Source organism: Bactrocera latifrons, unplaced genomic scaffold, assembly GCF_001853355.1.
Source record: "Bactrocera latifrons isolate USDA-ARS-PBARC rearing strain unplaced genomic scaffold, ASM185335v1 scaffold_107, whole genome shotgun sequence".
Taxonomy (NCBI): domain Eukaryota; kingdom Metazoa; phylum Arthropoda; class Insecta; order Diptera; family Tephritidae; genus Bactrocera; species Bactrocera latifrons.
Genome location: NW_017534486.1, coordinates 204,141 through 231,319, shown reverse-complemented (window position 1 = coordinate 231,319; position 27,179 = coordinate 204,141). Strand labels below are relative to the sequence as shown.

The window sequence follows — 27,179 nt, the reverse complement described above, 5'->3', positions numbered from 1 at the left end:
AAATCAAAATTATTATGAAATTATGCCAATAAATAGTGCAGCAACAAATTGACAGTACCCAGCTTTGAGTTGTGTAAGTGTCAAGGTGGAAACTTCGAAATGAAGGCATACTAATATCGAAATAGTATACCTTGGACTGGAAAATGAATTGGTCAAGTGAGACAGCAATGGAATTAGGATAATTTTAGTGTATATATATATCATATGTATATGATTCGAAAACTCTCATTAAAGCCTCTTTATGTGAGAAATAAACACGCAATTCCACAATGCTTGCACAGAATACAAAGGAAGTTTTTGATAATTTGAGACAATTTTGTTCAAACTTACAACTTCTCGCCGGATTCCTACGTATTCCTTCGTGTATTTTATTGGAGTCAGATATAGCGTTCAAATGGGATTTCTTCGCATATTCTATTTGCGTTACTGGTTTTAGTTGACTGCTTTAGACTGGTTTTTTAGGCAACTTCCCAACTATAAGATAGAATTAAAATATACATCTGACGTTGTCCTGATAGAGCATAAATCCTTTTTAAATAGCCAAAGCTGGTGTTTGTGAAGACCACAACATATTTATACTGAAAGTGCAGTCTGTAGGTAAAATTAATGTTTTATATATATATTATATATATTTCTGAAGTCTTCTCTAAACAAACAGACCTTTTGTAAGTAAATATCTACATATCTCCTTGGGCACATGTAATTGTATTAAATATTTGTATGCTTCCATCTTTTCGAAAATAATTTTATTCCCACAATATATCTCTGTGAAGCCACAAAATACTGTATTCATGAAAATTAAATAAGTAATAAATATTTGCATTGCACCAATAACGGTAACATAAGACAGGCAGCAATGTAAACTTGCCATTGCTTAAGCCAAATGAAGGAAAAGAGAGGTGATTTTGTAGGCTACATATTCATAATAAATATTACTGAAGTCACAGCACACAGTCCCGAAATGCAGTTATATGCCTATATACACATACATATACACACAAACGCATATTCAAGCATGCAATTATCTAATTTTCGAAAGCTACTAAACTGCTCGAATACTAATGCTTTTGAGCTGTAATACACTCAATTTGCTTTAATGGATAATTGCTGGTGTGCACATACACACATAAATACATTAGGGTAGCCGTTATTGCCAAGCTGATTTTTTCCTTTTTGCACACGATCACTGAAGTTTTAGTTTTTGTCATCAAAAAGTATCTTATATTAACAAGCACTTAATTTTCAATTTCTCTGCCGAAATCATACTATTTTACTGTTTACAAAGTAAGATTTTTCGAAAACTTTTATTTTGAAGGTAAAGCTACAACTTTGACAAAGCGTTGTTCTATTACAGAATTTACCGCTTTACAAAAAAAGTCTAACATTTTTTTCCATAAAAACATTCTTTCGATCGATATGCGCCATTAAAGTTAAGCATCACATTACCTGAGCAGCCATATAAGTGATTTATACGTGCTGTATTACTCATACGAAATGGTGTACTACACGAATACAGTACACTTCATGCAAAACTTCTACAGTGGATAACTTGTAAATGAATGTTGCCATGGAAAATATTGTTAAGACCTTTTTTTTAGTAAAATTTTGTATTTGAATATTTTTTTCTTAAGGTTGCAGATTTATTTCCTTCAAGGTAAAAAATGTATAGATTAGAGCAGAATTCCCTAAAAATATAAAAAAACAGAAACGAATTCATAGTAGACGGAAACCTATCGGAAACGAAAGATAAATAACAACCATTATGCGAAAAATAATCAGAAAAATCATTTTTTTTTTTTAAATAACTGAAGCCGCTTCATCTTCCCAAGAGGCATCGATTTGCTTGATGAATTGATTCGGCTCGAAATGGATCCTTACCACCATAAAAAAATCGTTTGCAAAAACATCAAAAAACTTGTTACATAATGAACACCCTAATGCACAAATATATGTAAAGAAGTATGTGAGCATATGTATGGATGAGTGCTTTAATATTAGAACTTTAATTCTTCTCAATACTCGTGCGAGCTTCCAAGCAGACGCGTTGAAGTGCAATGTTTTGAAGCTTTAGGTGAGCTTATCCCGAAGAAAATGAAGAAGAAGCGGCATTATGATTTTAGCCTTTGGTAATCTGTTTATTTATTTAAACACTGCATACCAAATGCATAAATCTTAGCATAACTTTGTGTGCTAACAACAGCACCAGCAACAAAAGCAGTTAACTGCAACTAGACAAAACACTTGGGGAAATAACACCGTTATAAAGCTTCGATATGAGTGCTGCTAAGATTGTAGAATGACTAGTAGTTGAAGACGAAAATTATTAACAAATTTTGCAAACAAAAAATGTGTTCTTATATATATATATAGGTAGATGTATGTGTGCGTATATAGCTTGAGTTTATTGCTGAAGTTCTCATATTTGAAGCACTTTCACTTGGGTGTTGCAAAATTTATTATTGGCTTGTTTTACTTTATATATCTAGAATATTTTTATACTAAAGTCTGTATTAAGACAGAAAAGTAATGTGTGTCTATATAAGTATGGAGCTGAAGGCATTTCAAACCTTTTTGACTAAATATGTATATGTTCTGTCGCTTTGACATTAACATTTACTTAACAAACTTTTAGAAAATTACCGTTATTTTGGTGATTCGAACAATTAACTTAAAACCAAACATCTTCTTCCAGTATCGAGACCAAAATTATGCTCACTTTCTGGTATAAGTATATATAAATATGATAAATGCCACCGTTTGGAGGATCACCAAGGTATCGAAATTAGTTTTCTTTGATTTTATGAGTTGAAAATTTAAAGATATATCTATATTGAAGTAGCAATTATAAACTTAAGTTACTTATGAAAGAGAGACCGAAAATCTTGGATAGTTTAGATTAAGTATGATTTGTATTTTACAGCCTCCGAGAGGTTAAGATGTGCTAGTCGTGGTACCTAAATTATGACTAAAACTGGTATAATAAATACTAATTCATTGGTTTTCCATAGAGATTTTTAGTAATCTGTATAACGCTTTGTATGAGTATGATCGGGTTACGCTATACGGCGCTAGGAAAATAAGTTATCGTACTAAAAACCCTCAGACAGCTTTGCAATTGATTTGCTCAGTTTTGTTTGAGAACGCCTTCGAAAATCGCTCTCGAAAATATTTATAAAATAATGGAAATTGTCGAATCCAACCAACATATAAGCACTATTTCATTTGCCTGGAAGCTAAATCTGCAAAAAAGCTCGATGAATCATGGTTTACTTATGATGTCAAGCGTTAACTATCGTAATCGAACTGCGTTAAACCGGCACAAATGATAGCCAAGACGGGATTGACGGTCAGGAAGGTCTTGTTTTGTTTTTGGTGACTGAGAAGAGAGTTCAGTCTGATCAATACTTGAACCTGAAATCTGGGGTAAGCAATCGTACACAAGTTTCTAGCTTTGGACGATCACACACAACAAGAGAAACTTGTTGGAAGCACCCTTTGCTATGGTTGGAAACTTCTTTGTATACTCTTTATGGTCCGAGGCTTTCACCAAGTGATAATTGCTCTTTTATCCTATCTATGGTGAATAATTCGGCTGATAACAAAACAAAGAATTTGGCATTGGGTTTTTATTTTCCTACGCCTTAAATGATAGGGTCAGAGGTAACCTTAAAAAAGATATCAGTTTTACTGTTTTTGCGTCAAAAATCCATTTATTCATTTTTTTTAGTTCCCTCAAATGAAGCAGACGTACTCAATTCATAACTGAAAGACACTTACAGTAGCATTGATTTTTGGACAGCCTTTCAAGATTTACATTATTCAAAAGGAAATATTCTATCTACTTAGAAGAGGGAGGCATTGATACGACTTTTGGCAGAACTCGCACTGGATTGGGGTTTCTCAATATACAAGTGAAGTAAGACTGAATTGGAACTCAACAATAATAATTTCGAGTATTTTCAGAGATGAATTATAATTAAATTAATTAATTTCTAATTTTTCATTGCAAATATCGCACTAACCTGTCTTGTTAATTCATCGCTTATGCCAATTCTTATCTTACTGTACGTGAATCAGCAATTTCTAATTACGTTGCATAAGCAGCAGTGCTAAGCATTTACAATTGTTGTAGTTGTTGCTGTAATAGTTATCCTGGCAATTTAATATTTTATTGCTCTCGGCTACTGCCACAAACGGCAACTGTGTCCTTGTTGGCCTAGCACTCACACATAAGATATACAAATGAAATGCTGCACTGTTATAATAGGTAAAATTCACACACACATATACATAGTGCAAACGACATTGTTTAATGACTACCTGTTTTACAGTTAAGCCTTGTTTCATTAAATATTTTCTTAACAAAAACAAACATAGAGAAGCACAGAAATTATTATTTTATTTATTCAGTGCAAATACTTATACATTCTTATATATTAGGGTGGATCAAAAGAAAAACTTATTTTCAATAAAATATTTACAAATCAAATCATCAAAGTTTAATAAATAGTCTGTAAGTTTTATATTCGCAGAACTTAGACTAAGCGGATGTGAATTTATCTATATTAGGGTGGGTCAAAATATTTTTTTCTTTCGCTTGGTACGCTGAAAAATAGTAAATTTCTACAAAACTATGAGTTATGCAATGAAAAAAAAAAAATTCATTATAAAATTATAAGAAAAAAATTATATTAAAATAATCAAACTTCACCCGTTAATATCTTTTAAACGGTTAAGTTTACGAAAAATTCGAGAGAAACCGTTTCATAGAACATTCAATCTTCTACACGATCAACAAAACGAGGTATTCTTTTATTTAGTTGCTTGTGATAAATGAATTATTTTTTGAGATAATATGAAAGGAGGAAAGAAAACTGTAAGGCGGAGGAACTACCTACCTCTAAGAACCTCCTTTTTAAACTGTCAAGCGAAAAGAGAAAAATTTTTTTTTTGTGACCCATTCTATTATTCATATATATTATTTACATGTGTGTTTTAGTTTGACACTCAATTTTGGTAAACTTGTTCGTAGCAATTATAGTTATAAATATGTTATTTGAGTGCAAAGGTCACTTGAGGCTATATGCAATATATATATATATATATACAAATGAGGCTATATACATATACATGTTTGTTAGTGATGTATTTATGCATGTGTGCGTGTTAGCTTACTTGCTTATTTGCATGCTTGCATTTATTCTGGCATTTAAGCACATATTTGCCAGGCAAACAACTTGGAAGGCCATCCGTATTGTAAAGCTATTGTTATGTATATTTACATAAACATTTCTCTATACATATATACATATGCAAACATATATCTACAGTTAAATAAATATTTATGATCATCTATTTCTATACGCGGTAAGCAAATAAGCAAAGATTTCCACCAAGGGGAGACTGACTTCGGCACATAAGAACCCATAGATTGTCTATATTATCAATGTATATAAATATATGCAAATATACTTACATACATATATTAAGATGCATACCTATACAATAAATACCCAGCATTGCAGTGTTTTATTTGTAGCTATTAATTTTCTCCTTCTTATTCGTCTGCCAACAAATGGAATTAACATTTTTGTCATAATTTAATTCTATCATTGTGGTTGTATTTGTGGTTGAATTATGGTTTCATGTGTAGTTTTTGTTATCTTGACTTTTGAATTTGCACACTTATACATATCTATGAATGACTTATATGAGAAAGTGCATATATACCCAGTAGGCAGTCGAATGAGCTCTCGTTGAGTGAAAGCAAAAATGCAAGTAAAGCGACTTCGCTCCGCTCTATGGGGTCTGGAAAAGTTGCAAGAGGAACCGACGTTTGCGAGCCAAAATTTATTGAGCCCACTTCTGTGTGGTTTGTGGGCCGATGGAATTATCGGAGCATATTTCTTCAAAAGTGATGCCGATAAGAACGTAGGCCTTAAGGGCGATTTTTATTGCGCCATGATAACCGACTATTTGATCAATAGATTTATCAAGAGTATACTTCAGTGATTAGATAATTCCATGTTTTGCGTCGATCGTGTGATATCACATCGATGAGCTGTACGAGATATACGACGTTATTGACATAGTTCAGCGAATTAAAAGACAGCGGCTATGTTTTATGTTGTCCGGATGGACGAAAGCAGAGGAAGAAGAAAATCTGCACTCCGTTGGAAGGACCAAGTGGAGAAGGACCCGGCTTCACTTGGAATATCTAATTGGCGCCGCGTAGCGGAAAGAGAAACGACTGGCGCGCGGTTGTTAACTTGGCTGTAATGGCGTAAGCGGTAACTACGCCAATTAAGAAGAAGAAGAAGATATCATATCTGAGGACGTTCTCCTATGGGGTATGTAAGGTCTAAAGTCTATACGGATAATTCGGCTTCGACGCAGACCTTAAGGTAAAACATCACCGAACGATTCATCGAATAATGGACTAAACGAATAGACCATCTGTGACGTAGACACGACCAATATTTTAATGAGATAATCTTCAAAAGAATAAATGCCAAGAAATGTTCCTTCGAATAATAATGAACATTCGTTCGAACGAATTCGATTCGAACTCGAAATGGATCGCTTTTATATCTATTGTAGGGTTTCCGACATTTCCTTTGAGATTTTGCAAACGTCTTTGCATTTGTAATACATCTTTCGCAGAGTTTTGCCCTGATTTTGAGTCCAGAAAAAAATATCTCTATCCTCTTTCTATCTTTATCAGTCTAGTATAAATCTAATCCTTCACATTATGAGAATGGTTGATTTTTATTTTAGACAGCAGCTAGTCCTTCTCTGTTGATAGAGATGGAAGATCAAGAGTGTTCCGCTTAAACTGAGCTAGTTTCAATTCTGTTGTCGTGAAACACTTTTATCATTTACCAGGTGTCAGAGGAGCTTTGTAATCACATAATTACAGAAACCAGTAGCAGTAAGCCATAGAGGAAAACGGTTCCCCAAGTTAATGTCGTGTGATGATATTACGCTTAAAGAGAACTTCCTTAAGCTCATCAGCTTCTCATACAAATATCTGTTTATAAATAGTTTATTCACTTGATCTTCAAGCTTGAATGCCTCCAACAAAGTCTCAGATTTTAAAGAAGTCCTCTTTCAATTCAAAAGTACCCTTGAGAGTGGCATTTTAGATTTTCTTTTCACAGTTCAAGTAAGATTTCCTAAATTATGTATTCAAGTACCTTCAATATCCAGTAGTAGTTACCAAATCAACCAGTTTCTCACTACATCACCTATACATACATACATATTTACTACAGAGTATATTTTCCTTTGCTCACTTCACAATCATCTTAGTACGTATATTTTCTAATTTAATGGCAATATAACTTAAATTAATTCGAAAATTTTTGTTTACTTTTACTTTACGTGCAACAGTTGTCATACATCTTACAAATATATTTATTATATATCATTGAACTATTATTTCATCAATTTTGTTATAATTGAAAATTGCTTGTACATTAAGTAGCAATTGAGTTTTGTGTACATTTAAGTTGTAAAATTACTTGTTAATTAAAATAAGTTTAATTTCACATATCATGACAACTTAAACTATATTTTTGTGTTAGTGATTATATATCACGTATATTATTTGAAGAATTGTTATCTTTAGCGCTTAACTTGTCATAGTCATTTTAACGGATAACTTTGTCAAATACGTGCGATTCTCAATGGGTTATCATATTTGATAGTTGGGTATAAATGAAGCTGTTTTTCATTAGGTGAGACTAGGTTAGGTTAGGCTAGGCTAGATCCAGTGGTCGATTCTAACAGCGATCTCACATGGACAGTTCCGAATGCTGGTCTGTTGTGGTACCTAAAAATTCTTATATGTTTGGATTACAAAACAACAAAGCGCTTAGTCTATCACAAATTTGTTATAGCCACCTTAACTCAGTTTCGGCGATGCTTTAGCTTCAGACGTGCAAAGGCCGTGTAATGGGAGTGAAAGTGTTTAGATACATCCACCTCCTTTCGTTCCATACAACTCTGACAGCTAGATTCCTACAGGATGTTTAGCCTTATCTTATTAATACCTATTGGACTGCTTCCAGTTAGAGTCCCTGCGATTGCGGCAAGACGAAGTTTACTCAAAACAAGTAGTTCAGTAGATCTCATGTATTCTACTCTCTTCTTCATAACTTGATCACATGTTCTTTATCACCATTTACTTATACATTTCTATATAATATTTTTTTTTTACACAGACTCCTGTTCTATTTACTGAATGATCTCTAAAAAAAAGGTGTCATAGCAAAGCTTATTTCTAAGCATGCGTCGAACATTAAATCTTTTAAATAATATAAGTAAATTCCCAAATTTTTAGTACTTTGAAAAACTGTCAGTATATCGGATAGTTTCAATTTTGACTTTGTTGAAGTTGTCGAAACATCTGTGTTTTTTTACAACTTTTCATGGGCTCTAACTTCTGCAATTCACATGTTTGATTGTTACATAAAGTTAAATTGTTTTAGCTCAGTTTTGTGATCATGGCTGACAGCATCCTTCCCTCATTTATGTAAGAATAAGAGCTAGAGGCTTCAATATTTCGAAGCTTCAGGGCTTTTCTAAAAAAGCTCAATGAAAGCTATCAGAAAACTCGTATTTCGACAGATATGCGCATTGTGTCTTGTATCATTCGGCTCATTCTCATTGGCAGTTGCCATGACGGTTTAGGTAAAAGTCCTTTCAGAGAAAGCTCTAATCCTCTCTTAGTTACTCTAATACTTATAGAGTGTATAAATTTGTATTTGTTGTATTTTCAATACAATTTTCGAATGGTCGTCCTATTTGCCAAGAGTTGGCGTACCGTTGGCCGTTGTTAAAATGTTTCAAATAAGCTTTGAAAAGCTTTAAGGCATGTTCATCCTTTTCAGTATATGTCATTCATTTGAAATGTGAACAACTTTTTCAATTAAACATTGTGCCTCAAAAAGTATTTTTGCGTAGAGTTCTTCTTCATGACTTTAACTTAAAGAAAATCTCAGCTAAAAATGTGAGTTTGCAGAGATTAGGCTCTGGCGTTGCGGTTATGTCAAAATTTTGCCTTGACAGACAAAGATCGCCTTAGGTAGCCATAGCAGTTTGAAGAAATGGATTGATGAAAGTTATTGCCTAATTCAAGTATGAAGAGCTCGCTCGTTTTAAAGCGGCCGAAAACCTTTAAAAAGAAGAAAAACCGGTGAAATATGATTTAACGACATGACACGTTGAAAGACGATTTTGCATGTCAGAAATGTTGCTTGAACGCTAGAATCGCTTTTGGATTTAATTATGACTGATGATGAAAAATAGATCCATTACGACATCTTAAAGGCAAAAGCTCATACGTGAAACTTGTTCAACTAGACAAATTAACGGCAAAGCGATTATCTATGGCGCCAGGGTAATGCTTTACTGCTTAGCCTCATGTTGCAAGATCGCCTAAGACTATTTCGTAAACAGCGGCTTGGAAGTTTTTCTTCTCCCTCTTTATAGTACAGACCTTGCCACCTCTGACTATCATATTGTTCCGTTCGATGCTAAAGTATATAGTTCACACCCGGTCCAGGGTAGAGATTCTAATAAATTTCTTCATAGTCGAGTGATGATCCATAGTAAAACTGTAACAAAACTCTGCAGTTTTCCTGTTATTTAAATATTTTTCTATAGAAATAGCATGCAATCATGTCAAATGAGTACATATGTCTGTATATTTGTTTAGCTATGTCACTTTGTTGTTGCGTGTTTATTGTGGTGTACACGGTGTGTCAATGGGACCACTGAGCTTTACTATAACATATCCATATTATGATAATTAGTTCATGTAATTGCGTTGTGTTAGAATTTCTACATTAGCGTTTCCTTGTATAAAACCGCACTTTGTTGTTGTAGATAAAATTATGCACATGTGAATGTGTGTGTATGTGTGCACGTGTGTGCCTTTGCGTGTTAGTTAAGCGTGCTTGCTTAATATAATTAATTTTGTAAAAAATTTTTAAATAAAAAAAAAAAAAAAAAAAAAAAAAAAAAAAAAAAAAAAAAAAAAAAAAAAAAAAAAAAAAAAAAAAAAAAAAAAAAAACTAATGAGGCACACACATACAAAAATATACTAAACCAAACCACAAAACGTGATGCATATCAACAATTTTAATTACATATACATATATATTTACACTTATGTATGGCTGTATCAGCCAACAACACACACATACATATGCCAAAGCGTGTCTAACATTTATTTGCTCGCTGTTTATTTGTAGGTGATTCGGCCACCTGGTTGGCAGTGCTGTAACGGACATGTGTTGTGCAACAACTGCCGCAGTCGTTCGGTCAAATGTCCGGTGTGTCGTGTGCCGTTAGGGCCCAGAGGACGCTGCCTGCTCGCGGATAAATTATTCACCGTGTTGGCTGAGAGTTTTCCCTGTGATGGCGGTAAGTTAACCACAAAAACAACAACTCACTCAAACCAGAGCGCTTAGTTTTTGGAAATTCAACTTCGCGCGTTTTTGTAACTTTTTTTTTCGAAAATGTGAGTGCATTAGAAGTGTGTTCGATGGGGGGGAAAGTCCGGCTGAAATGTTGTATGTAGCATTTTGTAAGTATCTTGTCAAACTCATTAGTTCGCAAAAATGATATACTTATACCGAAAGTTGGTTGGGTTTAAGGTGATTAGGTGGGGGGAAAGCGTTTAAAATGCCAAGTATGAACGAAATACTGTTAGGGAAATTACAGTGCATTGGGGGTGTTCTAAAGAAAATCAGGTTAATATTAGACCTTTTTTTCGTTCAGTTTGTTTGGTAGCTATATGCTGTAGCGGTCCAATATCGGCGATATTCCGTCGAATGCGCAGATTCTTGGGTAGAAAAGGACATGTGGAAAATTTCAGAATGATATCTCAAAAACTTAGCGACTAGTTCCCAAATATATAGACAGGCGGACAAACAGACATAGTCAAATCGACACAACTCGTTAGGGCGATCATTTAGTTATAAGCACATATATGTTTATAAATTCTCGACGCTCCCGTTTAGGGGTTGCACACTTTGCAAAAACTTAGTATATCTTGTTCCGGGAAGGAATATGCCTCCGGATCGAAAAGCCACCAACCATATCGATCAAGTTGTGATAGACGAAAGACACGTCTGCAGTATTCAAGAAAATATTGACTCCGATCACTATCTGGTTATAGAAAAGATACGCACCCGCCTTTGTGCAACAAAGAATTCACCTGCTCTCTGAGGGCACTAATCAGCCACTCGGTATAAGGGAACTGTGTTACGGCATTTAAAGCTCCTAACGTACAGCTTCAACCGAAACCATTGCTTTTCGGAAAATGCAAAGGAACAGCCGGTATGACGAGGAGTGCCGTGCCGCAGTGAAAAAAAAAATAAAAAATAGTCTGCCTACCTCGCAACATTACAATCGACTACAATACGTGCAGGATGGGATAGATACCGAGAGTTGAAGAGGGAAGCGAGACGCATTTGCAGACTGAAAAAGAGATGTACCGAAAGAAGAGCTGCACAAGCTGGCTGTTTGAAAATTGTAGCGACTAACAAAAGATTTCAAACCCGGAGCATGTTTTGTTGATCCCCCACAGGTGATCTAGTGACTGATGATCAGATCATACCAAAAGAATGGAAGGAAAACTTCTCCAGCCTGCTGAATGGCAGAGAAGGTATAACGCTAGGAGAAAGCGAACACGATTTCAAAATCGATGACGTTGTGGCAAACGTTCTATTGCCGACCATGAAATAGCAAGTACCCGGCTGAAGAACAAAAAAGTGGGTCATGGATTGCCGGCCGAGCTATTCGCACACGGTCGTGAAGAACTGATAAAGAGCTTCTTCGTAGAAAATGGTCGGAAGAAAGCATGACTAACGATTGGAGTTAAACTGTGCTCTATCCAGTTCACAAAAAGGAAAACCCTACAATCCAAGTACAGTGTGGTTGCAATACGAAAGGCCTTATCAGAATCGGGAAGAACCTCTCCCAGCCGTTCGATACCAAACGAGGTTTCAGACATGGCGAGTTTACTATGGTGCGACTTCTTCAATGTACTACTTGAGATAAATAAATAAATGAACACGAACGCTGGTGGATATGAGTGACGTTCCGATCCTCCGATAAAATCGTTATATCTTCGGCTTTTGAAAAGTGAGGGGATGGGATGTGTATAAATTCTATAAGTGCTTTCTGTACTAACACATTTCTCAAGCATAGTATATGTATATGCATACCACATACAAATGACCTACACTTTCCGCAAAATAAGAACAACCCTAATACATATATTATAATACAGTTTTTCCATTAAACTAATCACTGTGTGATTTTTTTGTCATGACACAGCAAACTTCCTAAAAAACGAAGACAAAAATTATAATGCTAAAGAAGAAAGAAAAAATAGAATAAATAACTAAAATTCTTGAAAGAAAATATACTTCAACTTGTTGCCCCTAATGACCTCTCCAGTGACCAATTACAGTTATGCAGCACTGCGCCGCTATATGCTGATAACTTTTGCAACAATCATTAGAATGTGCTTATTAATTTCCGTTTAGTCGCCGTTGCCACTGACAGCACTTAGCTTGCTCGGTCGTTGGCTCGTCCGCTCGCGCGCTTACTTTTGTCATTCGAGTCTTCAGCAGTTTCGTTTATACTCACCGTGACTGCCGCTGCGTGACGTGTCGAACTCTCGACGCTATCTGACTTACTTTCCTCGCATTTTTTTCTGCCTTCTTGCACTGTTGGGGGCCATAAGTTTCATCTGCTATTTTTCCGAGATTTTTCTTTTATGTTCGGTGCAATTTTTTTATTCACGCGCTTCAACTTGTTAGCGCGTCTTCAAGTTTTCCAGAATGACGTTCAAATTTGCGTTAAGATTAAGTTGATGTTTACAACCATTAATGATGTCAAATAGACCTCTGGGCGTTAATGACAGTGTAGAAGAAATAAAAGTAAAATTAAGAGCAAAATTATTAGAAAATGTAAGGAAGCAATGTGTGTGTAGTTCCTTGGATGGTGGTGTAAATTGAAGGATGACACTGCGCGAATTTTATATTATTTAAGTGCTCTTGGCCTGGAGAACGTGAATTGAAATTAACTTTCTTTTTACCGTCATTAAATTAATGAAATTTAATGAAGTCTCTTTACTCAAGTTCTGTCCTGTAAACAATTTTCTACGAAACTCGAATCTCGAAGACGATATTAGTGAGTGTAAATTGCGTTTGCGAATCGATAAATCGAGAAATAGTCTCTGGTATTTTAGATGAAGTTGACTGCGTTGAGAAATCCCTGTTCAGATTGGTTGGCCAGTAGGAAGGTTTTTGTTAATATTACCATCCAAACATTAGAACTGGAATGCGGAGTGAGTAGGTAAAGGTAAAGTTTGTTGATATGAAGTTGAGTCCCGCTATACACTAAATGTTTGTCGTAAATTTAGAACTTCAGGCCGCGATCTGTCTTTGTTGGCAATTCTCTTCGACTTCTCTCAGACAAAGTGGGTTTCAAGTCAGAATTTCCAGTTAATATCAAATTCTTTAAGAGACTATACAATTTCTGTAGGTTTGGTCTTAGTTCATAATAAGTTTCGAAGAAACTCTTTAAACAGTGACAATAAATTTTGCATAAAATTGAAAAGCTTTTCAAGCAGATTTTTGCTTTTTGCTGAATTAAGACAGATGAAGTACAGTTCTTCAGTTTTTACTATAAGAACTTGCCAGCACAGCAAAGCTTCAATGAACTATGCCTGTCCAACTTATGCTGTTCCTACTGTAACTAGCCACACAATACATAGGATGCTGTCATACTGGAAACTTTCGTGGACTTTGGTTCATCGTAAAGACTCATTCTGGTCAGCATACTCTTAAAACTCAAAGTAAGTGAGGATTTCGGAGTGTTCAGACCCGTGTTCCTTCAGGAACCTAGAGTTTCTTTGCTAGTGTGGTCTTTCTTAGAGCCTTCCACCACGTAAAAACTCCAGGAACATAATGGATTTCATTATGGTATCGTAGATCCAGAGAGCCACTTTCGGTGAGAAACCCTACCTTTTGCTAATGGCTTCTCTACAGCAGTACAAGACAATCGATGCCTCTTTTTCTCTCTCTTCGATATTCGGCTTCTATGAAAGCTTCCTATCCGGAATGAGCCCTAAATATTTCACTGTGTCTGCTGGTTGCAGACGGATGTTTTCCATTCGCGGTGGCGGTACTGCCGTCATCTTGTATCTTCTGGTGAATAAATCCAGCTCGGTTTAGGACTACCCAATTTGTTACGACGCCTAGGTGCCCCTGCGATAATTCGTAAACAGTGCTCTGGAACCTTCCTTTCACCATAAGAGTTACATCGTCTACATAGGCAATCACCCTGCAGCCGCGATCTTTAAGTATTTTAAGCATGTCGTTAATGACCAGAATCCATGGAAAAGGAGAAAACACTCCACCTTTTTGGCAAAAATTGCTCAGAATTTTTTTCTCTTCTTCTCTCCGTGTATCTCACATCTATTCGAAGCCGTTTTAATCAATATTTTCTTTAAACTAGTAATACTCCGTTGCTGTTGTATACCGCAGTGAATGAGTAACGTCAACTGTCAAAACGATCTTGGAATGACTTGATGTCTTTAAATTTGTACAAACCGTAACCGCGCGCTCTCAGATAGACACAGATTTAAGAACAACTTTCTCACAGCTTCTCCTCACACCTCTTAATCCTGCGGCTTGTATGTCACAAAAGTACACGCCTGCTCGACCCGTTATCCATGCCGCGCATGTCGGTGTTACGTTATGTGCTGTCGTAGCTGTCACAGCACGCATTTACACGCTGTTTCCTTCCTCTCGGCCGCACTCTGAGCGGCAGCTTGTTAGGCGGCGCTGGTTTATTAAGCTTTATTTTATTATTTCTCTTCTTTACTTTTCTGGAATAATTATGTTACATAAATTACTAAAGTTTTTCCATATCGTTAGTGTTATTGTAAAAGTAATCGCCGCATCCGGTGTGCCCTACGCATCACACCGCCCCCAACAGCACCGCACCGCATCGCAGAGCATAGTATAGCATGGCATGACCGCATTGTTGTTGCGCTGATGTTTTACGTTAATGTTGATGTGCAGCCTGTTTTGTTGTTATTGTTATTGTTATTTGTTATTGTCGTTGTTCTTTAAGTAGTTGCAGTGGTTATTATTATTACGCTCGTCGCCGCTATTGTTGTTCTTGTTGCTGTGCATTTTGTTGTCCCGCTATGTTTGTAGGTTATGTATGCGCCTGTGTTTGCGTTGTCGTAAACTTTCCGCGTGTTTGTGATTTTCAATCTGCGCGCATTCATAGTCTTAAACACATACCGCCCGAGCTAGCGGATAACAGCGAGCAAGCGCATTCGCCCCACACCCCCCATTTTTAGTTTAGGATTAAGTGAAGTTCTTCGCGTTTTGTTTTTTCGTAACAACTTCCATTGTTGGTGTTGTTTTTGTACATTTATCTCTTCTTTTGTTTTGTTTTCCCGGTCTTAAGGACTATCAGCCGTAGTGCCATTGTATTAGTTAACGGTATTTTTATTTTTTTCCCATTATTTATCTTCATGCTGTTGCAATACTTGTTCTTCTAAAGTACTCCACTCCACCTACTCACAAAATCAGTTAGACCTGCTGCTTTACAGTTGACCATGATTGGGTGCTGGGTATGGGCAACGCTCGGCGCAAGCGAAAACTTTTTTATGATGTACCCTAACGAGGCCAAGGGACACTTTCAACTATAATAAAGTTGAAATTGTGTAAACATTGACTGTGAAAGCATATTGTTGTAATCTTTGAGAGTATCCATTACAACAATAACAAGAACAACAGCAATAATAATAATAATAATAAACTATAAACACAGGAACCAAGACAACATAAAGCAAAACGCGTTACTTGGTACTCAGCACTGGGTTAAATGGGTTGACGCAAGTAAAGGGGGAGGAAGAAGAAGGGTGTAAACTTTAAATATTCTGCAAAAGTATTACATGGTCGCATACTTGCAAGTGCATTTAAGCGCTGTTTTACTTCCATTAAAAGTGCAACAACTTAGTTTGATCAGACTCCAAAGTAGGATTAAGGGGTAGCGGATTAATACTGTACTGCACTTTTATTTTAGAAAGCTTTTTTTTACAAGTTTCGGTGTAACTTTCGTTATTACACCGATTTAACGTTGATATGTTACAGCGAAGATATTCGACAGACCTCGGTCTCTCATTGTGCGATATAATCTATTTCGAGGTTTTCTAGTTAAAAAAAAAAAAAAATCACAGGTGCTTCAAAATTAATGTGGAATGCTCACTATCATTTTGACAATTATCTCTTCCAAACGCTGACCGTGGAATTGAGCACAATTTTTGATCATTCGATCATTTCGCGTGGTAACTGGCGAATGACTCGCGCGATGTTTTGCTCCAAGGTCTAAGACTTTAGTCTTTACAGATCCTCACAAGAAAATTCTTCAGGTGTGATATCACATGATCTTGGTGGACAATCGACCGGACCAAAACGTGATATTAGCTGCTCACCAAAGTGCTTTCTCAATTAATCCATTGATTTATGCGAAGTTTGAGAACTGGCGCCGTTTTGTTGAAACATACTGTCGCCAATTTCACGAGCTTCAATTTCAAGCACCAAATAGTCGATTATCGATTCGTAAACGTTGTTAAGGCATCTTACGATGATGAAATGCTTACTGAACCAAAATAATATGACAGCTTGACAAAACACACGCGTGATCTGTCAAAGAAAATTGACTCTTCGTCTCTGAAGTGGTCCAGTTCAGATAGTTGGGCAGTTGCTTGGGAAGAAAAAGACGCAAGCAAAATTTCAATTGAATATCTCATAAACTTTGGTTTTAGTTCGCATATAACAGATTGTTCTAAATTAAGTTGTTTTAGGAATAACCTTTTTATAAGGCAAAATATTTTCGCAATTATAGATTGGATTTCTTTCAAAGTTACGTTTACGTTTGGTCATATCGTAGGGTTGATCCTAATCCATGGATCTCACTTAGACAGATATTCGTGATTTGTGTTACCCATGAAATCTTAAGAGGAGATCACCAGATGTATCAACCGCCTCATAGCCCGACGAAGCGTTTTGTACTTACCACACCGGGCAATAAAAAGGCAAAGAGTATCCAACAAAATATGTAGCTGCAACGCATGTGAATCTAGTGTTCAGTCAGAGGTCGGAAGGTCGCACAAATTCTTGTTATTGGCCATTGCTTTTTGAACTCATTAGAGCGCTAATCAGTAAGAATATATCGTAATACCGGTTCGACTCCAATCGGATGATATCGACATAAGATTTCCGGCCATTTCGCTGGCACTGAGCCCCCAAACTAGTCTAATATGGTAGAAGCTGGAAGCTATTGCTAGCGATGTCGTGCACTCCGTAATTCCTTTTTTGTCAGCGAACTCTAAGCCAGTAATGACGATCGGCTACCGGAGTCAATTCAAACCTCTCGAAAGGAAGCTGAACTTCAGAGCAGTACATTTAATGCTATCTTGATGGCAGTTACTTCTACTTGGCATACGTTGCAATGGTTTGGTACCCTGAAAACAGAGTTCATGAGGAGCTCCTGACAGAAGACTCCACCTCTTAACTACAATTCATCCATGAAAAAGCTCACTCTCAAACAGAACTGCCTGTAAAAGGTTTCGCGAATAGTGGTCATATAGCGTAAAGTTTTAGTGTGTCCCTGCACTGAGCCCCTCATTTAACCAGCTTTTCAAAGTCGAATAGCACACTTCGCCACAAAGCACCTACTTGCTTTGTGAACGGGAGCAACGTGATGGCATTCACTGACATTGTTGGTATTGTGCTTAGTAAACCGTAGATACAGATCTGGGTCGCTCTTTGAATTGCTGCAAAGTTAGCTTGGGTTTTTTGAGTTCCTTCCACCAGGCCAACAACGATCCTATAAAATATTATTGGCTTAATTATTCATAGAGCCAGAATGCCTTCCTCATTCTTTCTCCGATTTTTGGCTTCAATGAGAACTTTTTACCAATTATAAGCTTCAATTACTCACGCTGTCCACCAGTTGAAGAATGGAGCTTGCAAACGTGCGTAGAGTAACATCAGATATTTTTTTATCTCAAAGTAAATAAAACTTCTACTAATAATACCACTAATAATTTCAAACTAACTTCATGAAAGATCTTTTTTTATATAATTTTATTCTTGAACTTTAGCCTGTTACCTTTTCAAAATCTTCTTTTTCTCTACTGGCGTGGCTCTACCGCTTACGCAGTTATAGCCGAGAGCCTTTACTCAGTTTCAGATACACAAATAGTTTCTTAAAAAACTGTTGATCGAAATCAATACTTTTCTGAATTGATTTTTGAATGCAATTTGGAGTTCATTGGGGGGAAAAATACTAATTAATTTGTGGATTATTAGAAATATAAATACGACTTATGCCTTTCTTGCTTGCAACCGCTCGCATGAATCTTCTTTATTACAATAATCAGAATGAATTCTATCATCAATCAACAGTAATGTAAATGATCAAAGAATATCTTTAGGTGTTTGACTTGTTAAGTAAACTCATTAAATTTGTTTGTTTTGTGAGAACGCGCTTACTAAGTAATTAACGAAATTAATCAAATTGACCTTGATGTGGCGGGCTTTGCAATACAAACACGGCTGCTTGAGTCAAACCTTTAAATGCTTTACTATAATTGGAAATAATAAAGACATTATATATAGAAAAATAAAGAGACAGCGGTTGCTGTAATTAAATTAGGTCATGCGGCTTAGTTCTGCGCTCAACTCTTATGAAGTATGTATGTGTGCAAATCTACATATGTACAACTGTGCAGTTATTTATGCGGCATCTAAGCGGAGACGGGCCGATGAGTAAAACTTAAGAGCGGTAGAGCTGAGCAAGCGCGGCGAGGGGTGTGAGCGGCAACTATGCGCCAGCTGCTGATGAGTAGCGCGTGCTAATCGCTTAAAATGTGTTCAATTAATTAGAAAATATTAACTCAATTAACGAACGGCAGCGCACAGAGTTTTCGTACGAGATGAGTGGACTGATATTGTGCTTACAAGGCGGTGGAGATGCTGGCGACACAGACAGACTTGAATAGTCAGTGTTGAACGAACGGTGTGTACGGTACGCAGTAACGATAAACGGAAAAGTAAATATCTGTAAAAAAAAAAAAAATATTTTGTCTAAAAGTCAGGGATCCATTGAAATAATCCATTATTTCGATTGTGAAATGTGCGCGACAACGCACAACAAATGGCTGCTGGCCACTTTAGTGCTCCTGGCTAGCCTTAGTGCCACGACGCAGCAAAGCATCGCGCAGAACTACAGCAGCGGCGTCCTGCGTATGGCAAAGGCGGCGCAAATACGCGCCTACATCGACGCCGAGCGCGCCTCTTGTGATGATTTCTATGAGTTTGCCTGTGGCAGATGGCGAAAATTGCATGCGAGCAGCGCTTCAAAGCCGCGTTCCGCCTACTTGGATCAGCTGCAGGATCTGTATGTGCGCAAGAGCGCCGATATGTTGCAGGGTGGACGCGAAACGGACAACACAGCCGATCGCAAGTTGACGAAATTTTTCGAATCCTGTCGCAATGAGGTCGCTGTACAGCGGTTGGGCTTATTACCGATTATAGAGTTTGTAGACTTACGTGGCGGTTGGCCGGCGATTAAGCTGCAGAGCTGGTATGAAAATGAATATGATTGGTTGAAAGTGGTTGGCGAGTTGCGACGTCGTTTGGGTGTGGACATACTGATTGGCTTGGAGGTGGTGCCAGATTTCGAGGAGAACGATATGAATCGACTGAAAGTTGGTGCGCCACAACTGAAGCTGGGCGGTAAGCAACTTTACTTGGATAGTAGTTATGATGATGAACGCGAGGACTATCGCGATGATATTGCCGAAAAATTGCACAAATATTTTCCTGATATGGGTGAACGTTGGGCCAAAGAGGTGGCACAGCAAGTGCTCGATATTGAGCAACATTTAGCTAAAGGTTTGCCGGATAATGCGAAACTCACGCTGCCGCAGATGACACGCCAACGCTTTGTCAGCGAACTGAAGTCCGCTTACGGCAATTATGTTGACCTCAACCGTTACCTAACGCTTGTGGTAAATCAAACTATCTACTCTAAAGTCTATGAGACACCTGAAGAGTACTTCTCGAATCTAGTTGAGGTGATAAGGGATACACCCAAGCTACATATAGCCAACTATACAATGTGGCGGGTGTTGGAGCATCTGGACTTTGCCGGCGAGATCAACACGCCGAACAATGATAACTGGTGTGTGCGTAAGATTATCTCCTTCCTACCCGTGCAATTGCAGAACATGTTCAATCGCAACTACAACAACATTTTGATGGTGAATGAATTGCAATCGACGTGGGCCGATATCAAACGCACATTCCATGACGAACTAGCTACGGAGCTCGAGTGGCTTTCGGAAAGCACACGTCAGCATGCCATACAGAAATTAGAGAAAATACGTGTGCGCTTAATTTCGCATGAGGATACCGACTTGGTGGATCAATTGCGTGACCTTGACATACAACCTGGGCAATATTTCAGCAATTTGATCAACGTTTTGGAGTGGCAGACACAGCACGAACTGCAATCATTGTTTTCCAAACCGAAAAGCGCACAACCTGAGGTACGCTTGCCCCGCTACAATCCACAAAAGAATGATATTGAAATCCCCATTGTCTTTCTGCAATCACGTTTCTTCTGGGACGCCGAATATCCGCATGCCTTACGTTACGGCACACTCGGTTACCTGCTGGCACACGAAATGCTCCGCGGCTTCGATGCCGCCGGTCGTCGTTATGATCAGCATGGCTATCAGCGTTCTTGGTGGGATGCGTCCTCAACGGAGACTTACGATGATCGTGCCAAATGTTTTGCCGAAAATCACTACAACAATTTCAAATATCGCGGTCAGAATTTGTTTAGCGCCAAAGCGGAAGAGCTTTCCATTTTGGATAGTGGCGCTGTGGCGATTGCCCAACACGCTTACCAGGGTTGGTGGTCCAATGTCGAGGACAGGGAAGATGTGCTGAGTAAGGAGTCGCTGCCACTGTTGGAATATACGCCACAGCAATTGTTCTTCATTGGATTCGCTCAACTGTGGTGCGTCGATTACCATGACTCGGTAGAGAAATTCGAGTCAACGCCAGAGCCGCTGCGTGTGAACGGTGCCTTAGCAAATCTGGTAGACTTTGCGCGTGAATTCAAATGCGATGTGGGCAATAAAATGCATCCGCAACGAAAGTGTGAACTCTTTTAAGTCACAGTTAAATGTAATGGACGGCTATTTGATATATAATAACATACATGTATATATATATCGAAATATAATTAATAATTTACGATAATTCTCATAAAGAAATTTAAGTATAAATAAACATGTGTTTCTATTAACTAATAACCAATCTCGAATATTTATAAAAAATATAAACAACAAAATATATTTAGGTGTATAACGTTCAATGTCAACGCCTGAGTAGTGATAACCCCGTGACATCCACTAATATAATTCATGGATGCTGTGAATGAACAATATACATACATATATATGCAAAGTTTGTAGTCGAAGATTTTCGAGATGTGTCGGTGTGGCTCGCATAGTTTCAAACAAACAACTTAGCAGGTTGCCACCTGGAAAAGATAAAAAAAAATTATGAAATAAAGTAAGACTTTACAAAGAGGAGGGAATCAATAAAGTATAAATTTTAAAAATATTAGAGTTGCCACCTGTTCAAATTGTTTATGTTATCATAGATATATATGTTAGTACAATATGAATATTGAATGGAGGAGTTTTATAAAAGCTGGATTTTTAAAACACTTTTGACAAGAGTTGCCACCTTTTCTTTTTGTTAATTAACATAAATTAATTATTGTCACTGGGATATAAGCTAGTACATAGTGTGTAATCCAGCTGATATTATTTACCAAATTTTTCAAAAGAGTTGCCATCTCAAAAAAATTTAAATTAAATTAATGAAATATTTTTCATTTTGAATAAAATTAATGAAATATTGATGATAATATGGTCCTGAAAGTAATTGAATTCAACATTAATTGGAGTCGAATATATTTTTGAGCAGAGTTGCCACATATTTATTGCATTCAAATATGAACATACGTGTTTGAGATGTCCGTACAGTTTTCAAAAAACTTGTACACAATTTTTTTTCAGTATGTAAGCTTATGTCAGGTCTGATAATACACAGAAGGCTATGAAGAAGTCCCTGCATTTATCTGATCAGCGTGACGAGTTGAGTTTACTTAGTCATCCGTCTATATATTTCGAAACTAGTCTCTCAGTTCTTGAGATATCGCACTAAAATTTGGCACACGTCCTGTTTTCTCCAATAAGCTGTTCACTGGCCGGTATCGGCGATACCGGATCCTACAGCATAGAGCTGTCCAACAAACTGCTCGATCGGAATAAAATACTTGTATGGACAACTTATATGTGTCGAGATACCTTCACGAAATTTGGCATGAGGTATTTCTCAAGAGAATGGCATAATGTTTACAGACAGTTTTCAGATCGAGTCACTATAACATAAATGCAATTGTTTTACCGACTCAATTCCTCAAAATCAAGTGCTTGTAAGAAAGATTTTGTAATTCCGAAAGGTATTAAAGCTTCGTTGAACCAAAATTAACAAATGTTTCTTATTTTTGAACATTTGGTATTTATTTGATTATGGGAAAAATATAAAAGAGAGGAAAATGGATTCTTATCATTGAATACTGGCTATTAATATTAGAAACGTAAACTCGATTTCAAAGTCAATGTTTGTCTTTTGTTTTTAAACCTATCACTAAATTAATTTGTAAAAATATAAACATACTTATGAACAGACAAGTTATAAATATTTTCGAAGGCAATATTTTTATTTCAGTTTTATGTTCACATATTTACCATCTCATACACCAAATTCTTCCCTCAACTCATGGAGTAATACTGTACCATTCTTTGCACTCAATTCGCATTATATTATATTTTACTGAAAATGACTTGCTATCAAGCTGACGACACATGTCTTACATACGAGTGCAATATTCTGGCATAGATTTCTATAGTGTTTGGTGCTAAGAATTATACATATCAAGTTCTTCTATTAGATTTAGCTTCTTGTTGCGAAGGCACTTTGAAAATTATTCTTCACTCTCGCCCAATATAATATATATAATACACAAGTTCATTATTCAATTTTGAATTCTCGAATCGCAGGTTCAAAAAACAAAAAAAAAAAAAAAAAAAAAAAAAAAAAAAAAAAAAAATCTTCTTTTAAAAATATTGCCACATAGATGTCTTTTTATTGCATAACGACCATAACTGGAAATTGGAAAGAAACAATCAGCCTTTGAAGAGCTTTTGGCTTTCAGCACTTACTCAGCAAAAGATATTGATAGCTGAATAGAGTGCTGAATATCAATGAGGCTGGAATGACTTCCGAACTTCTATGAGCATTCAATCGAACTCTTTGTACATTATACGGCAATGAACTTATAAGAGATTCTGCATTATTATGTATCTTCGGCTTTACTTTTTAAAAAGTAGTGAAACAATCTGTGGAATGTCTGCTAATCAAGTTCTTTCGGCTTCTTAAAATTGTGCGCGTTTAAAGCAAGTAATTTATGGGAGAAAATAGCAAAGTAATGGCGGATAGACGAAAAGGAACTAAACAACCTTAATCAAGTTGAGGGACAGAAGTTAATAGAAGAAACTTATCTTAGAGATTCACTTGAAGTAGGTGAAATATTAGCGAATGTTTTTCTTCTTTACTAGCGCAGACACCGCTTACGCGGTTATAGATGAGTTAACAGCAATGTACAAGTCGTTTCTTTTTTCCGCTACTCGGCGCCAATTCGAGATACTAAGTGAGTTAGGTTCTTTCCCATCTGATTTCTCCAACGGAGTGGAAGCCTTCCTCTTTTTCTGCTTACGCTGGCGGTTTTTGAATTGGAAACCATCAAAGCAACAGTGTTCTCGTCCATCCGGACAACAGGACCCTACCAGCCCTGCCGCTGTCTCTAGATTCACCGAACTATGTCAATGACGCCGTATATCTCATACAGATCATCGTTCCATCGGCTGTGATACTTGGCGGCTCCAAAGCGCAAAGGACCCTAAGTCTTCCGCAAAATCTTTCTTTCGAACACTCCTAAGACCAACTCATCAGATTTTGTCATTGTCTATACTTCTGCATCATACAGCAGGATGGAAATGGTAAGTGAGTTTGGTCTTCGTTCGTCGAGAGAGGACTTTACTTTTCAATTGCCTACTTAGTCCGAAGTACCACCTGTTGTCAAGAGATATTCTGAATTGGATTTTAAGGCGGATATTATTATTAGTGTGGATGCGGGTTCCAGGGCAGACGAGTTTCGTCTTCTTCTACGACTCAAGGTTATGAATGTGAATCCACAGAGTGTGTTTATTTCGCTTGATTGAATTTAAGTATCAGCCAGAATGTAAAATGTTAGTGGAAATTTTCTGTGTAAAATAATGAACGTGTTTAAGTTTATCCGACTTTTTAGCGATCGACCACCTGTTTGCTGACATTGGCGAGCCTTCCAGTGAATTTTTACTAAAAAACAAATACACCTAAAACTCTAGTAGCTTTCAGTAGTTATCTAAGACTTTCAGGAACCCCCATTTGCACAATTTTGGGGAGGCACAACCACAAAAAATGAGTAGGTCCTTAAGCAACTAACAGCGATCCAAACAGTATATTACAATAAGACTGTAAACAGTTATGTTTCCAGGAATATGCAGACACAATTACAATTACACATAACTAAAAACTTGCTAAAAATTTTAAATACTTTTGCATATAAGTAGAATATCTTCTCATTTTTTTTTTAATTTCTACTTCCTTGCAGTTCGAAACAGTCGAAATTCCACAAAGGAGAAGCGCAAATGTTCACCTGAATCCAAGGGGCGTCCCAAGGCGACCACGACAGCAAGAATTCAGCAAAATGAAAGCGATCAGCAACACCCACATCACCAACACCAACAACAACAGCAACAAATCAAATCCAAAGAAATGCAACAGCAAGATAAGAAGAAGGTCAAAACTGCTATTGGTAGCCAAAAGAATGTGTCGAATGGAAAAGTTGCTGCCAAGGAATGCACAGCAACACCAAATGCGCACACCGAGGCAGCACAACAAGTGAACACCACGACTGACAATTACAAAAGCAACAACAAAAAGCTAGAGGAGGCTGCAGGAGCTGAGGACGGCAGTTCAACGCAACGCAGTCACTGGCAATGGCGGCGGAGTCGGGCGCGACTTGGAAAAGAACAGCATCAACAACAACAACTGCAGGCGAGTGAAGCATCACAGCAAGTTTATAAAAGTTACGCAGATGAGCAATTGTCCATCACAGCGTCCAGGGCGACGACAGCGTTGAGGAGGGTCCCACCAACGACAACGACGACGACAAATGTCAGCTGTTGAAGAGCACAGTCCTATAACTTAAGAGAACTAGCGCGGGGTTAAGGAGATAGGGGGGTACTTGCGATGCATTTTGTGTAACCAACTGTAGGTTGGACTGCTCGCGTGGTCGGATGAGGGGCGTTGAAAGTATTGCTGGGCGGTTGCATGTGTGTGGCGTTGTGACGGAAGGAAATGCGCTGGTCAACAATGCGCTCGTTAAACCCAAGTTGGAGTCAAGTAAGAAATCAGCAGATAACACAAAACAAGGTAGAAAAGTCACGAAATCTTCAACAAAAAACGAGCATCAGCCTGAGGGTACGAAAGTAACAATTTAAGTCGAAAACTAAAAGTAGAAATAAATAAAGTAAACAAAAAAAAAAAAAAAAAAAAAAAAAAAAAAAAAAAAAAAAAAAAAAAAAAAAAAAAAAAAAAAAAAAAAATGCAGAGCTGTTGCAGTTGCAATGATGAAGTTGCAAACAGCTACAACAACAACAACTATAAGTTCTACAACTAAAATAAAACAACACTTATAATGCCCAGATTAGCAGTTGTTGGCATTAGGCGAGCCGAGTTGAGCCGAGCCGCGTGTGGCACGCCGTTGTGTTTTGCCGCTGGCAGCTACTGCTGGGGATTAGCAACAATATCAAAATTATCATTGTCCAACTGGGAAATCATGTGGCATTTGGAACGTGCAACATTCAGCACATTGAAGTGTGGTGAGAAAGCGAACAAAACAATGAGTGGCGCTGTGCTGGCAATGCAACAACAATAATGTTTGCAACAAATTACTGCAAATAACAGTGTGTAACGATGGCACCACCAACAACAACAGTAAGCTGAGACAACACAATATGTAGTAAGGCAACAATCAAGTTGTTTACAAAGAAATGAGGCAACAAAATTTGAGGTACAGTGTGGCCAAAACTGCTTTGACAGTGACTTGATGTGGACTTATGTGTATGGTTTTTTTACAGCTTGCCTTCAATGATACTATTTACCAAAATTCGGAAACTCAAGGCACTCAAAAAAATGTTTAACATTAACAAAACATGTCATGTAACTGGCTAGGAACTGGTTTTTTTTCGTACATGTTTGTAACTAGTCTTATTTTGAAGAAATTTTGCTAATTGACGCGGTAGTTAGAAACAAAAATTATAAAATTTTATATTATTTTGAAGTAAAATAAAATATATATTTTGAAATGATAAATCTTAATATTTTCGATTTCATCTATAAAATCTAAATTTTACGATTCCAATCTATAATCTAATTTTTATGATCCCAAAATCAAGTTTTAATATTCAAATATCCTAAAAAAGTCTAACATTGAAAGTTATCTTTTCCGAAAACAATTTTATGCAACTTCAGTGGCACTTTCATCCCACTGTACCTCTTGAAAATTTTCAAAAACATAATAAATTCTCATCAAGCCTACAAGTGCATAGCAGTCATTAGGTGCTTCGTCTAGTTGTAGGCTAGTCTTCTTCGCCAAAGCAGCAAATGGTACAATAGAGGCTAAGACTCGTAATTTCGTGTAGCAACAAACAATTCATCAGTACAAATCAAGGTTTTTGAAGTTTAGCGCAGAGTTACAGAGAGCTGCAAACTGGCTGCTACTTCACCGTTGAATATTGCTTTGGAAGAAGTATATTTTCAATCTTTTGTAAGTAAATTGTAACGATCATGTTCTAAATCATGTTTTCCTCTACGTAT

General features: G+C 37.0%; 2 protein-coding genes across 10 annotated transcripts in view; both read left to right on the top strand.

Annotated features, from left to right (window-relative positions):
• LOC108970763 overlaps window positions 1-26,623 on the top strand; it is a 53,171-nt gene extending 26,548 nt beyond the window's left edge. For 8 of the 9 annotated variants that reach the window (XM_018936330.1, XM_018936378.1, XM_018936362.1 and 5 more), the window contains exons 4-5: window positions 10,260-10,431; window positions 24,910-26,623. In XM_018936330.1, coding sequence (XP_018791875.1) covers window positions 10,260-10,431; window positions 24,910-25,487 — 750 coding nt within the window. In that variant the 3' untranslated portion in view covers window positions 25,488-26,623. The remainder of the gene's footprint in view (window positions 1-10,259; window positions 10,432-24,909) is intronic. The other variant, XR_001993507.1, reaches the window with a different exon arrangement.
• On the top strand, window positions 19,110-21,436 carry LOC108970756 (phosphate-regulating neutral endopeptidase-like). Its single transcript, XM_018936317.1, has one exon. The coding sequence runs from the start codon at window positions 19,244-19,246 to the stop codon at window positions 21,293-21,295; it is 2,052 nt and encodes a 683-aa protein (XP_018791862.1). The 5' UTR covers window positions 19,110-19,243; the 3' UTR covers window positions 21,296-21,436.
• Window positions 26,624-27,179: the final 556 nt, after the last annotated feature.

What these genes read in the sequence shown, in the direction of transcription:
- LOC108970756 (XM_018936317.1), top strand. Translation starts at nt 19,244, where the DNA reads ATGTGCGCGACAACGCACAACAAATGGCTGCTGGCCACTTTAGTGCTC.